At 35.5% G+C, this 14,338-nt stretch overlaps 1 protein-coding gene across 6 annotated transcripts in view; it reads right to left on the bottom strand.

Annotated features, from left to right (window-relative positions):
• Positions 1-14,338, bottom strand: part of LOC124153721 (serine/threonine-protein kinase BRSK2) — a 123,112-nt gene that overhangs the window by 23,274 nt on the left and 85,500 nt on the right. For 5 of the 6 annotated variants that reach the window (XM_046527056.1, XM_046527055.1, XM_046527052.1 and 2 more), the window contains one exon: positions 1,514-1,654. The exons of the other annotated variant lie outside the window; for it this stretch is intronic. In XM_046527056.1, coding sequence (XP_046383012.1) covers positions 1,514-1,654 — 141 coding nt within the window. The remainder of the gene's footprint in view (positions 1-1,513; positions 1,655-14,338) is intronic. 6 annotated transcript variants of the gene reach the window in all.

Genomic DNA, 14,338 nt, shown 5'->3' with positions numbered 1-14,338 from the left:
TTGATGTGGTCTGCACTGAATGTGTTAATGAACTGCAGTCTTCAATATTTTAAATTTTGAAAAAAAAATTATTTTGAGGTTGAATTTTTGGTGAAAATTTTCAATAATTTTTACACAGTAACTTTACAGAATGAATTCAGAAAAGATTACTATTTTTTCACCATTCTAGGTTGATACTGAGTAATCATGCGATGAAGAAAATAATCCAAAAAACATTATCCTCCTCCTCATCATCTAACACATGATTTAATTTAAAATTGATACAAATTGATGACAGATCTATTTATTTAGAGCCTGAAGACCTATTTATTTGTCTTTCCACTTACACAAAAATGGATAACACTGATTAGTACTTTTAGGTTTTTACAATGATTAGATATTAAATTCTCAATCATTTTTGTAATAACCCCTGAGGGGAAAAAGTTTTTGTCCAACACAATAGAACTACTTGGAACAAATATTCACAGTGATCATGAAGCATATACCAAAGTAATAATTGCTAAGAAAATTCATGAATGGAATTGCTTTTTTTGCATATCCAATTTGGCTTTCCCCTTCTTTAGGATGGATGATCAAATCCCGCCTGTTCTCTACTGAGCCATTTCCCTCTTCAACAGTACCATACAGAGACTTTCCTCTAATGGGGCCCAAAAAAGTCATTTCTCCTAATTCTTAAACTATTCACTTAAGGAATTATTTTAAAGCTTAAGTGCACATCCAAACCTACTTAATTCTAGACAATTTTCAATACTTATTATCAAATGAGAATTCTCAAAGATTCAAGTCCAGAATATTTCTCTGTTGACATAATCCTATACTAGGCCATTTTCCTATAACATAGTCACTGATACTCATAGTCACTGATACTCATAGTCATAGTCACAGTTCTCCTCACACTATGATATGCTATGAAAACACCACAGGTCACTTTTACAGTATATTCTTCAGGAATCAAATACATAATGTGAAATGGAAATTGATACAGAAATCAAAAACTATTGCTCTTAATTAGTTATGAAAGATTCTTGGAACTCTTCTCTTATATTTCACCTCACTAGTAACTTAGAGAGTTCCTTACTTTGCTACTGCATAAATAGAAATGGTTAATAGGATGAGAGCTTAAGTAACACTAGGAATATATGAACAATTTCAGAAGGCAAAGGGCTGAATGATAGTCAGAATTAGTTTCAGAACCTATATTGTGTCTCTGATTTTTCCCATTTTCTATTTTTACAGGAATATTATAGAAGAGATATAGTCATGAAAGAGCAAGTGTATTTAAGATGAATGATTGTTTAAAAAAATGAAGGATCTATCAATACAGAAACTGAAGTTTTCAAAAGCTCAACCATTGGAAATCAGTCGGAATAGCATGCAAAATTTTTTAAAGGTCCTTAACAATGCATTGAAAACATGCTACCACTTCATACCTTTACATAATTTGCAATGCATTCTATCAATTACACACAATCATTAATAAGGAAAATAATGTAATAGGCAACAGAAGTCTTACCATATTGAATGACTATGACAAAAGTCAAGGGCTGAAATAATTTGCCTGAAAAATCTTCGGGCTTCTTTTGGCGTCAGCCTTCCTTTTTTCACTAAGTAATCAAAGAGCTCTCCACCAGAAACATGCTCTAACACTAAGTACCTGAAAGTATTAGCAATACAAAGATATTTCAATCAATAATAATATATGAAATAAGTACATAATTTCTAGGAAAATTATCACAAAGTTAAGTAGAGTAAATAACTTACTTCATCGTGCACTGTTAACACTAATCTATTCTAAGCAACGATTCTCGTTAAATAACCAGATGTTCTAAAATTTGCACACAAAAAATACAATGAGAAAAGAATTTTAAATAAACTTCACTACCACAAATTTACCACACATGGGATTAGGGAAGTTTCCTCAAATGTATTTTTTTCTGATGGAGTAATAATATCCATTCATTAGCAACCTATTGTACAAATTTCCAATCAGGGAAAACCACCTAAGAACTAGTGCACACAATCTCATAATCTTAAATCTCATAACTAGCATACAGCAATACTATTTCATAAAACAAAAATGTGAATATAATATACAGTAACTATATACCCGAGTGAAAGAGACTTCTCTGAATATGGTAGGTAACAACAGGGCTATTCTGTAAAAGATAGCGGCTGTGCTATCATGACAAAGATGCTATCTGTGGTGAAATGTTATGCCCCCCTGATACACTATCTCAAAATAGCGGCCCCCAAGTGGAATTTGGGGTAGCTATATAGCATCGACAATAACGCCAGCATTTGGCTGGCGTTAATCCGATTGTGACCCCTACCAGGGGCGGAATTCTGTACACGTCCATCATATTTCTCGTTTCTTTGCAATAAACAAATGAGACACCGAAAACACCATAGGATACTCGGTAGCCTGGGGAAAAGTTAAAAAGAGCTAATCACTGTTTCATGATAAATTTAGGATGCTTAATTACACTGCGGACTCAATGTCTTACTCCAGTTGCTGTGATGTGGCTTGTGTTTGGAGATTTTGCTGTTTTTCTATCGGATATTTTCTAGCCTTAGAAAATAAGTGTTTATTTTCAAGGGTTCAACAGTTGTCAATGGAAGAATATCGCCAATTTTTGTGCTTAATATATCGGAATTTACAAGTATAATTGTCTTGAAGACGACTTTTTCCGCTATGCACTTGTTCACCTACCACTATAATGACTATACTGTTGTGATTAGTAGTGACAAAATTATTTTTATTACTATTGTAACAATGTACGTTCATCTTCAGCCATGGCTTGTTTACATCATTTGCCTCATTGTTCACCATAAGTCTACGATTTCCACTAGGGTAATTATTTAATTATAAAACCATTTTGTCGCTTGAAATCACATTTTGGGCCATTTAAAATACATTCGTTGAGGAAAACAGATTACGCAGATGTCATGGAAGGAATCATCGTGAGTGTTGTGATTGTGAACTTGTATGACATACTTCGCGGTTTCTAATGCCAATTTCTTGAGCAATGATTATGGAAGTGTTAATGTTTGCATTTTGATACCATTTCCATGTAACTTCAAACGACTTAGTGTTGATGTGACTCGGACTAAATATACTGGTACAGTGTAAATTTGTGATATGCCGCTGGAGGAATGATGTTGAAATGAAATGTATGTATGCAGTTTTATGATGAATCATTCATTAAATGCTTCCCTATTTCGGGCAATCATACTGTTTATTTGCCCCTTTCTTCCGTTGGAAATCACAGTACGTACTTATTAGTCTTAAAATGAAGAACCCTTTTTTTAAGTCCTGTAAGTTGTTTGGTTAGTATGGTGGAATGAAGTAAATTCAGGATTGCTTGGAACGAAATTCATGAGCACTGATATCACTGTCAATGAGTGTGAGGATCTATGTGGTAGCAAGATGCATTTTCAATCACAGCGGTCCTGTCTGTGCCCATGATAGAATGCTCACAAGGGTATTTACGAAGGTAGGAGAGTTATTTTCATGTTAAATCCCATTCTCTGCTGAATTTAATCATAAATACTGTACGAAATTGATTTTTGTCGTCTGCAATGCACTGAACTGTTTTCGATCGTCATTTTGTATCTTGATCTCAGTTCTCGGATTAGCAGGTAAAATCATAAAATCTAAAATTGGCTTTTGCCGACTGCTTGATAACGATGGAATAATTTAAAAAAGATATTTTAATCATTATTATGTCTAATAATTACATATTTGTAAATAACTTCATGAATTACTCGACTTGTCTTATTTACTCTACACTAATTTTCATACTGACTACAGATTTTACGGGGATATATATTACGCCCTCAAAATCAGCGTAATATAACGCGATGCAATTTGCAGAATCAAAATCAATGCCATTTGAAAGAGGGAAATAGCAGTGGCGCAATATTGTGCCCCCAAGATACGGAATAGCCCTGCAGCTGTCCTTGAAAAAAATTGAGAGTTTTATATGTACAATTTTGGAAACTAATTCAATGATTGGAATACAAAAAAATCTGTCCGTACTTCATCAGCAAAGCAGTCAGTTTTTTTATCCTGTTTCAAATAACAATTTTTTCTGAAAAATTGATTCGTATTGAGAATGCATAACAGAATAGTCAAGCAGTTAAAGAAACATTAAACAATGCAATTAAAATGACGTTGCAACATTTTATGAATTTTTGATTAATTGCGGTCTACCAGACCGCACATCACTGGTAGTGTAACAAGAATTGCTCGTCACTGGTTAAGGGTCAGTCATATGTATGATCAGGCATCACAAAAATACTTTTTACTCTTGTGAACATGCTCACTCTTTACTGCTTATCCTCCTCATGTTAGTAAGAAGGAACTTATTTAAGAAAAAAACATTTCCTCACAAAATAGGCTAAAATAGAAATTATGACACACATGTGCACAGCACAAACCATGTTGGTGTAGGAAATAAATGAAATAGTAATAAAAGCTGTTCAGCAAACATAGAAATTCAGCTTAAAGCACCATTTCAGGATAAAAATTTGAGATAAAATCCGAAAGTTCCTTTACTTTTTGCAAGGACAGTATACAAAAACTACCATGAAATACAAATTTCATGAAAACGCAAAATCTTGCTCAAAGAGAAAATTCATGCAAATAATGGGATCTTGGATATGATAGTTTCACTGATGAAGTACAGACAAAATGTCCATGATTACATAAACAATAACATACATGTGCATATACTTTAAATATAAGGATAGCCATTTCAAAAGGGAGGCAAAAGCTTATGGATATAAATAAATTTTATGAAATCACATACGTCATAAAAGATAGTTTTCGCAGAAAACATGAAATGATACTTAAGAGTTATAAAAAATTTTGAACAGAGGTAACCGAGCCATGGAAATACATTGTACATCATTTTGGCACAAAAAATTTAACTTTAAGCAGATGCAGTTATTACAGCTCAAAACTAGACAATAGCTTTAAATATTTTTTTTAATTTCTCTGAAGCTCTGGTAAGGGATCTATCCCCTCATCCCCCCATCCATTCCACTAATGCACATAAAAAGAGAGTCATGTAAAGATCATAAGTGCTACCATCTGTTGATGAAAACGAGTACGAAGCAGGCTGAACTGAAGTTCCATCGGTCGAATCTCTATACCATGCCATAAAAATTCCTAACTGCATTCAATTCACCTAATTTAAAAGTTTTTCTAAAAAAAATCTAGGAAAAATAACAAAAATAAATAAAATTAATGTGTTCACCAAGAATCGACCCCAGACCCTCCACTTCATTTGCCACTACGCTGTCAACTGGACTAACTAATTTGATAAAAGTAGGGTAATTATCGTGTGTTTGCTCATCTCTGGCATTTGAACTTAGAACTAGCATGAACACTGATTGAGCAAGAGAATTCATAGTAAGATTTATGTAAACTTAAATATTCCATTCCATGTATGAGAGTTAAGCCTATAAATGAATTGCACTGGTGTTTTATGATCTCATTCTTTTCCAATGGGCTGTGGAGCAAATGAAGGTGTCACTGATTGTGCAAAGAAATAGCCTGTTTGACGGAAAAAGCTTGATGATTAGCCATCATTTTCTGTTCACTCTAGGCTATTTTACTACAGACAATACCCACATATTATCATGAATGAATATGAATATTCAATGATTTTCATTTTCCGTAAGTGAGCTCATGGGAGAATAATGATATACATATCTTACATGTTACTCTCGCACATTGGTAGTACACTTCAATCTTTATTCTCCACATCTCATGAATTTAACCTAATGAATACTTTAAATTACAACATAAAACTTCAAGGGGACATTTGAAAAGAAGCATTTGACTTACATGTGTGCAAAGATGTAGTGCTTGTAACTGTGATATTATTGCCGTAAATAGTTATCAGACAAATCTTCTCATAACAACCACTTCAAATTGTTTACGTGGACATGATATAATTCCTGAACATCAGCTATGCATGATGTTATACATATACCTGATGTTTAATTGTATATTATGTAACCATAAACAATGTGCAGGCTGGAAAATGAAGTGAAGCTGCAACAGAAGTAATCACATTTCAAAGCTGCATAAGCATTGGAAGTGAAAGGGAATATTGCATCACATTGTATTCTATCCCACAGTGCCTCCACTCAGCCTCTACTTAGCATCTGGAGGCAGAGTGGGCTATGCCGGCTGAGAATGGTGAAGTTTTTCCATATCTCTCTTCCCCAGCATTTTAATACAATATTTTAGTTTGATTTGATGAGTTAAATTACAGAAACTGTATTACATTGCTGTCTTTACTGCAGGAACGCTGATAGCAAATATTTCAGAGCAGGAAAGGATGAAGTCCAGAGTCAATAAAGGAGTTCCTATCATCAACATCCACACACATGATTGCAAAGCTTAAAAACTTTTCCACTGAGTTTACTTCACAATGAATACTGCAGCATAACCAAATGAACTATAAAATCAATTTAATATTAATCTACAAACAATAAGGTGGTTTCCTTTTATTTTTTTATTGCCTAAATCAAAAGACTATTACTCTGAGAGTACATATTTCACAATTTTTAGATTTTTAAATGACGATATATATATTTTCGCGATTAAATGAAAAGTGAAAATTTTCAAGCACACGAAAATACGATGGCTAAGTATGAATGCTGGGAAAAGCCCGTGTGATGTCTGGCTGCTGCTGTGTGAGGCCACCTGGGTGCGAGGCTATGAACACCGCTACGATGCAGGCTGCTTGCTGGCAAGCATGGTGGTAGCATAGAGTACCCTGCTAGCAGGTAGTGCTTGGCTAAAATAAGGATTATGAATAACCTATCAAACGAAGGAAACTTTCCAACCTTTAGCAATTTTAATAGGTGATTATTAAGAGATGTTTCCCTGAGCTCTGTGCCTCCGGGGCAACAACGTTTCTCTTCTTCCTTATGCGTGATTTTCCGAGTCCATTCCCGGTCGTAGCCATTCCCTTGTTGTGGCAAGGAGGTGTTATTTTTCTCTAGTGAGTGAATCAGCATCCAAGATGGCATATGCCCTATGATGAAGGGTTTTAATGACTGATGCTTCTTGGCTAGGGTGATGGTGGGATTTGGCATTAAAATAGTGATCAGAATGAGTTTTCTTCTGACAAACTGAATGTCCTAATGAGCCATTAGCTTTCTTTGTGACAAGAACGTCCTAGAAGATAAGTCTGTTGTTTTCTTCCATTTCTATTATGATTTGAATGTTGATAAATGAAATGTGACATCAAACTGAAAGACAATAGGGTGGTTTCCTATTTTTTTTATTGCCTGAATCGAAATATTGTTACTCTTGGAGAACGTAGTTCACCCTTTTAGATTTTAAAATGGCAATATATGTTTTTGCAATTAAATGAAAAGTGAAAATTTTCAAGCGCACGAGAATGCGATGGTTAAGTATGAATGCTGGGAAAAGCCTGTGTGATATCTGGCTGCTGCTGTGTGAGGCCACCTGGGTGCAAGGCTATGAACGCCGCTACCATGCAGGCTGCTTGCTGCCGAGCATAGCGGTAGCGTAGAGTACCCTGCTAGCAGGTAGCGCTTGGCTTAAATAAGGATTATTAACCCTTAACCAGTGACGTGCAATTCTTGTTACACTACCAGTGACGTACGGTCTGGGAGACCACAATAAATCAAAAATTCATAAAATATTGCTACGCCATTTTTATTGTCTGTTTAATTTTTCTTTGAATGCTTAACTATTTTAAAACTTATACTAAAATTTTTACACTCCCAATACGAACCAATTTGTCATAAAAAATTGTGATTTGAAGCAGGATCAAAAAACTGATGCCAAAAACACTTGAGTTATAATTATTATCTTTATGTATCAATATTTCGCCAGATTCAAAAAAGGCCTTAAATGTTAAAGTTGGAAGGCTAAGTAGTAAGTAGCCATGAAATTTATCCCGCTTATTCCTTTTCTTGATAATAATAATAATAATAATAATGTTTATTTGTCCAGAGATCTAGAAGTACAAGGGGTACACTGGATATAGGACACGTCAAGATAAAAATATATATACAATAAATACGCATTCTTAGTAAGTGACGTGTGGTCTCACAGACTGCTAATCGAGTTCAATTGCAAATTTACAGAAATTAATAAAAGGAACGTTAAATTTTAAGAGTGGGATGTCCTTGCTATGCAAAAATATGAAGCTAACGAGAATTATAGATATTTTGAAATCTTAATTTTGAAAATATTCATAATTTTAGTAATGCAGCGGTCTCTCAGACCGCACGTCACCGGTTAAGGGTTAATACCCTATCAAGCAAACAAAACTTTCCGACCTCAGGCAATTTTTGTAAGCGATTATTAGGAGATGTTTCCCTGAGCTCTGTGCCTCATGCTGGAGTTTTACATCATCTGACATTGGTAATTGAGGCTAAAATTGACCATAAACATTCGTCTAAACTGGGATCTCTAAAACTAAATAATTTGTAAATTATGAATACACTAATGGTGGGTAATGAATCGCAATCAATACCTTTCATTTTCTTTGATGAAGGAAACTACCTTATCATCCATTTTTTCACTGTGGAACCCTCCATACCAACGGAACAGTATAATGATTGGTCGTCATGTAAACTGAAAGTTTTGTGCTAGAAAATTAAAATAAATCTAAATTAAAACACGATTTGATTACAGTAAGAGCTCTGCTCCAAAAGTACCTGCACAACCTGTATTTGAACCTCAACATTAACACTGAACATTAAGGAAAGCATATCATGGTTGTTCTTTGGTATTTCTCAAACGCTTGCCTATAGTCCTTTGGTGAGTGCCTGTGAATACCCAATGTGCACCTAGTAGGGCACTGTGAAAGTGTTTAGAAGGCAGTTAGTCGAGAAAAGTCCCACAAGGAGTTTGCTATGCTCTGCAAATGCTTGAAAATCACCAGAATGCTTGGGGAATGTCCAAAAAATGCTCTACTACCCATCTTCCCTAAACGCAAAACCCCTAGTAATAAGGATAAGGGATGGTAGAGCCTCCAGACAGGATCACATGCATATGGAGCTCAAACATCCTCCATATGGGGACGTGCTCCCCAACAATGTCCATCACTGCTCTGAGCAGCTTGAGTTTAGTATGAGAAATCATACTTCTTTATGTATGGTGAATGTAATTAAGTTTGAATTGTGAGTATTCATTAAAGCCCTACTTTGATTAACAACACAAATGAAATATAGCAGCGACTTATGCTCACTCCTGCTTTATGATCTTAGCTGGGTGAAAGTTTTAGATTACAGTAGAGGATTGTTAAATGCAAGTTTTATGCCCATAAAATTATCTAACTGGCCAATCTTAGCTTGATGGGTCTTTCAGAGCTATCCTTGGACATTTAGTATCCTTGAGTATTCTTTGAATATGCAACTAATGCATTTTTAACTAATTAGTGAACCATATTTTTTTAAATTTTCTTGTTTTCTATACCTTCTCTAACAGTTTTTGCTCCTATATCCTTCTTATTTAGATATGCAACTCCAGTTAGTCGAAAATGTCCATTTTTCTTTGGCAAACAACCACATAAATACCTTTTTTGAATTCTATAGGCTTCTGAGTAATGATTCAGTGAGCTACTTTAAGTCATATTGCCGTGAATTACTCAGATGACCTGGGTTCTAACTGCTATAACATATATTTTTTATCGAAATACAACAAAGGCTTTGAATAAATTAGCTGATTACAATCTGTCTTCTGGAAGTGACAAAATATTAGCATTAATTGCAAGAGCCATGAATATGAAACTCATCTCTCAGCCATGAATAATACTTTGATTTCCCATACAAAAAAATCTGTGCTGTGACTGCACTAAATTTGCACTGCTACTGGACTTTCAGCATCAACTGGCTTTTAAAGAGGCTGTAGAAAATAAAATAGGGGAGGATACGACCAACAAACCAATGATAGAGAGTTGGAAAACCATTAGAAGTGGTCTGCAGGCGGCAGCTGAGGAAGTTCTTGGTAAAAGAAGAGTCGTTATGAAAAAACCATGGATCACGCAGGAAGTATTAGATCTCATTGAAGAAAGAAGAAAATACAAGGCTGTGAAAAGAGAGGAAGGACAGCATCGTTACAAGAGAATAAGGAATGAAATATGTCGTAAAGCACGGAAGGCTAGAGAAACGTGGATGAAAAGCATTTGCAAAGACGTGCAAAACAATCTTAAACATGGAAAAGTAGAGGCCGCTTATAGGATAGTGAGGAACCACTTTAAGGAAAGGGGCGTAAGATGTAATACCCTTAGGGACAAAAACGGATGACTATTGATTGAAAACGAAGAAAAAGGGAGGAGATGGAAGGAATATCTGGAAGATTTGTACAAAGGAAGTCGCCTCAGAACGAATGCTATCGAAAACGAGAGGGAAGTGGATGCCGATGACATGGGAGCCCCAATTTTAAGATCGGAATTTGATGCGGCTGTAAGAGACCTCAGGATAAATAAAGTGTCTGGCATTGATGACATTCCTGCAAAACTAATCAAAAATTCAGGAGAGAAGACGTTGAACCAGCTATACAAAATCATTAGTGAAATGTATACGACATGTGAGATACTAAAGGATTTCGAGAGGAACATTATAATCCCTATTCCTAAGAAGAATAGAGCGGAGAAGTGCGAAGATTTTAGGACCATAAGCCTTACTACACACTCACTTTGGAATGACAGAAGAATCATCCACAATTTATACAAAAACCAAGTAGCCGTGATAAAATCAGGGCCCAGCTGTGAAGAAGCAAGAATTAAGAAAGGAGTGCGACAAGGCTGTACATTGTCACCCGTAATTTTCAACGTTTACATTGAAAAAGCCATTAATGAAATCAAAGAAAAGGAATTGGGAGTGAGTATCCATGGAGAAAAAATTAGCATGCTAAGATTTGCTGATGACATAGCCGTTATAGCAGAAACAGAGAATGATTTGAAAAATATTCTGGTTAATATGGGTAGGGTAATGAGTAGATATCAACTGAAAATAAGCACGACGAAAACCAAGATCTTAGTATGCAGCAGAAGAGAAGAAGTCAAGACCAATATTAAAATAGGGAGGCAAAAACTGATAGAGGTGGATGAATCCTGTTATTTGGGAAGCAAGATAACTAGTGACGGGAGAAGCAAGAAAGAAATTATCAGCAGAATAGCCCAGGCGAAGAGAGCATTCCACCAAAAGAGAGACTTGCTTACAGCGGGAAACTTAAACATGGAAGTATAGAAACAATTTATTAGAACCTACATCTGGAGTATGCTCCTTTACGGAAGTGAGGCATGGACAATGACCGCAGCGGAGAAAGCAAGGATAGAGGCCTTTGAAATGTGGTGCTACAGAAGAATGATGAAAATCAAATGGATCGACCGAGTTAGTAACGAGGAAGTCCTAAGAAGGGTAGGAGAGAAGAGAAGCCTCATGAAAACCTTAATAAGAAGACGGAACAACCTTATAGGCCACATCTTGAGACATGATGGCCTAATGAAGACAATCGTCGAGGGACAAGTGGAAGGCAAGAATGGAAAAGGAAGACCCCGAACAAAATATATGGAACAAGTAAAGAGAGATGTGAAAGAGAAGAAATACGTAGGTGTGAAAAGATTAGCTGATAGGAGAACTGAGTGGAGAGCTGCGTCAAACCAATCCTAGGATTGTTGACTAGTGATGATGATGATGACTGGACTTAACTCTGTGGTAGCATAGTCACAGAGCACTTTTCTGTGCTAGACTATACTATGGCAGCTGGACTTTGAGAAGAACTGTACTGTAACAGTGCTGAATCACTGGGCTGGAACTGTAATAGAGCTCCGACTGCACTGTGACTGGACTGGGTAACATGATTGGAACTGACTATGGCTCAAACTAGACTGTGACAGAGCTGGATAATATGACTGGAACTGTACTGAAGCTAAAAATGGACAGTGACTGGGATGGGTAACATGACTGGAACTCCACTAAACATCTAAGGAGTCCGAGAAACATGTGCATAAAACTTTATAACAAATTACCAGCCGATATAAAACAAGAGGACAGATACAATGTGTTTACGAGAAAGTTATTTAACTTCCTTGTCACGAGGTGTTTTTACAGTGTAAAAGAATATCTTATGTGATTTTGTGATTTCCTCACTCTTCCTTTTGACGTGTCCTATACACTTACTCTTTACTTTTATTTTGAACAGTGTCTTTTTGGGCTAATAAACTATTCTATTCTATGGCTAAAACTGAACTGTGGCAGGGATGGGTAACATGAATGGAACTGTAGTATGACAAAAACTGGACTGTGACAGGGTTGGATAATTACTATCACTAGTCATTGACGGGTGAAAATATTTACCATATTGTGTGAAAAATCCACAGAGAAAAAAATCATTCGCCTTGACCGGGATTCGAACCCGGATCCCTTGATTTCCAGCTGAATGTTTTAGCAGTTAAGCTACCAAGGCATCATTCTCCCCTGTGTGTGTGCGGGTGACTCCCATAAAGTTATCACCGTGGCTAGTCCCTATATTTCATTATAGAATCAATTATCATTTCCATTAGAAAATGAATGCATAAAATATTTAAAAAAATATGTTGACATTACTGTGGCAATGCATTGCTCCAGCTTGCTTATTATTTTGGTAAACTATGGTTAAAAAAACAACTTCCACTGATACTCCGCCAACGGTACAATGCCAATGCTGCACAGCTCTGAATTCTACGCTATATGATGGACTCGATGATATAAGATCGATGCTAAGAACACAAAGAAATGATTTTTACATCACTTACATAGAAATAAGTCACTTAGCCAGGAATTTTTCTTGCGGGTGAAGGAAGTGATATTGTTCATTTTGCTGAAATCCATTTGGTAAGCGATGAGTCAACTTTCCACGAGTGATTCTGACGACTCGCAATGTACTCCTTGCGAGAGATTTTTACCCATTTAAGAGTGCGGCGGTAACTAAAGATCTTTGGTTTTCTATTAAAACAAACCTCAAATGGGGTGAGGAGCATATGCTGAACATATATATGTTATCACATGTTATCATATGTTATCACCTGGGATGGTGCAATTTGTGTTGTGGCTGCTGGGGGTAAGTACTAAAATGAATTCAGACAAATTTAAACACTCAGATTTTGACTGTACACTTTATTAGCTATTGTCATTTATTGTGCTCCACTGAGTAAGAACTTAAGCTTCATCAACAAAAACCATCGAGGCGGGCATTTGTGTTGACAAATAGCACTGAAGTAAATTTAGGTGGTTTTTATGTAAAGTGTCAGTTGATATGCAGAATATGACTTAATTTTTCTCACAAACCTGAGAGCTTCGATATCAATCTTTTGAGCACCATCAACTTTATTTAAACTAAGGAAATGGAATGTAACAAATTCAGTAAGTGCCTGTTAGGAATATGGTCTATCTTTCCTTTGACTAGTCAACATTCAAATAAATGTAGTTCTTTTGGTCACTGTTATATCTTGATCTATGCTGTTTTCAGGTTGCATCAGTTAACCAATCTTCACAAACACCTAAAAAGGGAACTATATATCTTTGCTAATTGGCCTGTCGTGATTAAATTCTGTTTCTTGTTTTCAAAAAGATCTACAGGGAATGCAATAGACACATCTAGGCGATCATTTATTGATTCAAGCAAAGAGTATTTAAGTAAAAACTGAGCTGTGGCTGCACTGTGACTGTGGTATATCAGCACTATGACTGTACTATATCTGCACTGTGGCTGTGTAATAACTGTACTGTGATGTTTCAATGTAAGTGCAGATAAGTAGAGTCATAGTATAGTCTCTTAGCACAGTAACATTGCATCTTTAGTACAGTTGTAGCACATATTTTTTTGTATGGGTAATATCATTTCATTAAATTTCATTAAAAGTTTTTCATCGACAATGTAACAAGACATTCAGTAATAATATAATTGCGATTTCTATCGTTTTATCACCTATGTAATCCACAATTCAAATGGGTTCATATTTTTACACAAACACCATATATTCTATGATCAAAATAAATCCATTACAAAACCTTCAGGTAATCTAGACATGTGAATAAACATCAAAACACAAAATGATCAATTAAAAATGGAATACATAACATGGGAAATTCACTTAATTATGATTAAGTAAGCTACATTTGTGATATAAGAGGGACACAACATACAGAATCGCATATTAATATCTCAGAAATGCTTGTAAGAGTTCAGTAAGAGTAGGTACATAGGGATTGCAAATGAACTAAATAGCAGACCAAGAATAGTAGTATAGAGATCTCCATTTGCAACAAAATAATGGGCCATTTATGATATAACACC

The sequence above is a fragment of the Ischnura elegans genome, chromosome 2 (assembly GCF_921293095.1).
Source record: "Ischnura elegans chromosome 2, ioIscEleg1.1, whole genome shotgun sequence".
Taxonomy (NCBI): Eukaryota; Metazoa; Arthropoda; class Insecta; order Odonata; family Coenagrionidae; genus Ischnura; species Ischnura elegans.
Note: the sequence above shows the minus strand (reverse complement) of the source record. Positions and strands in the feature narration are given on the sequence as shown.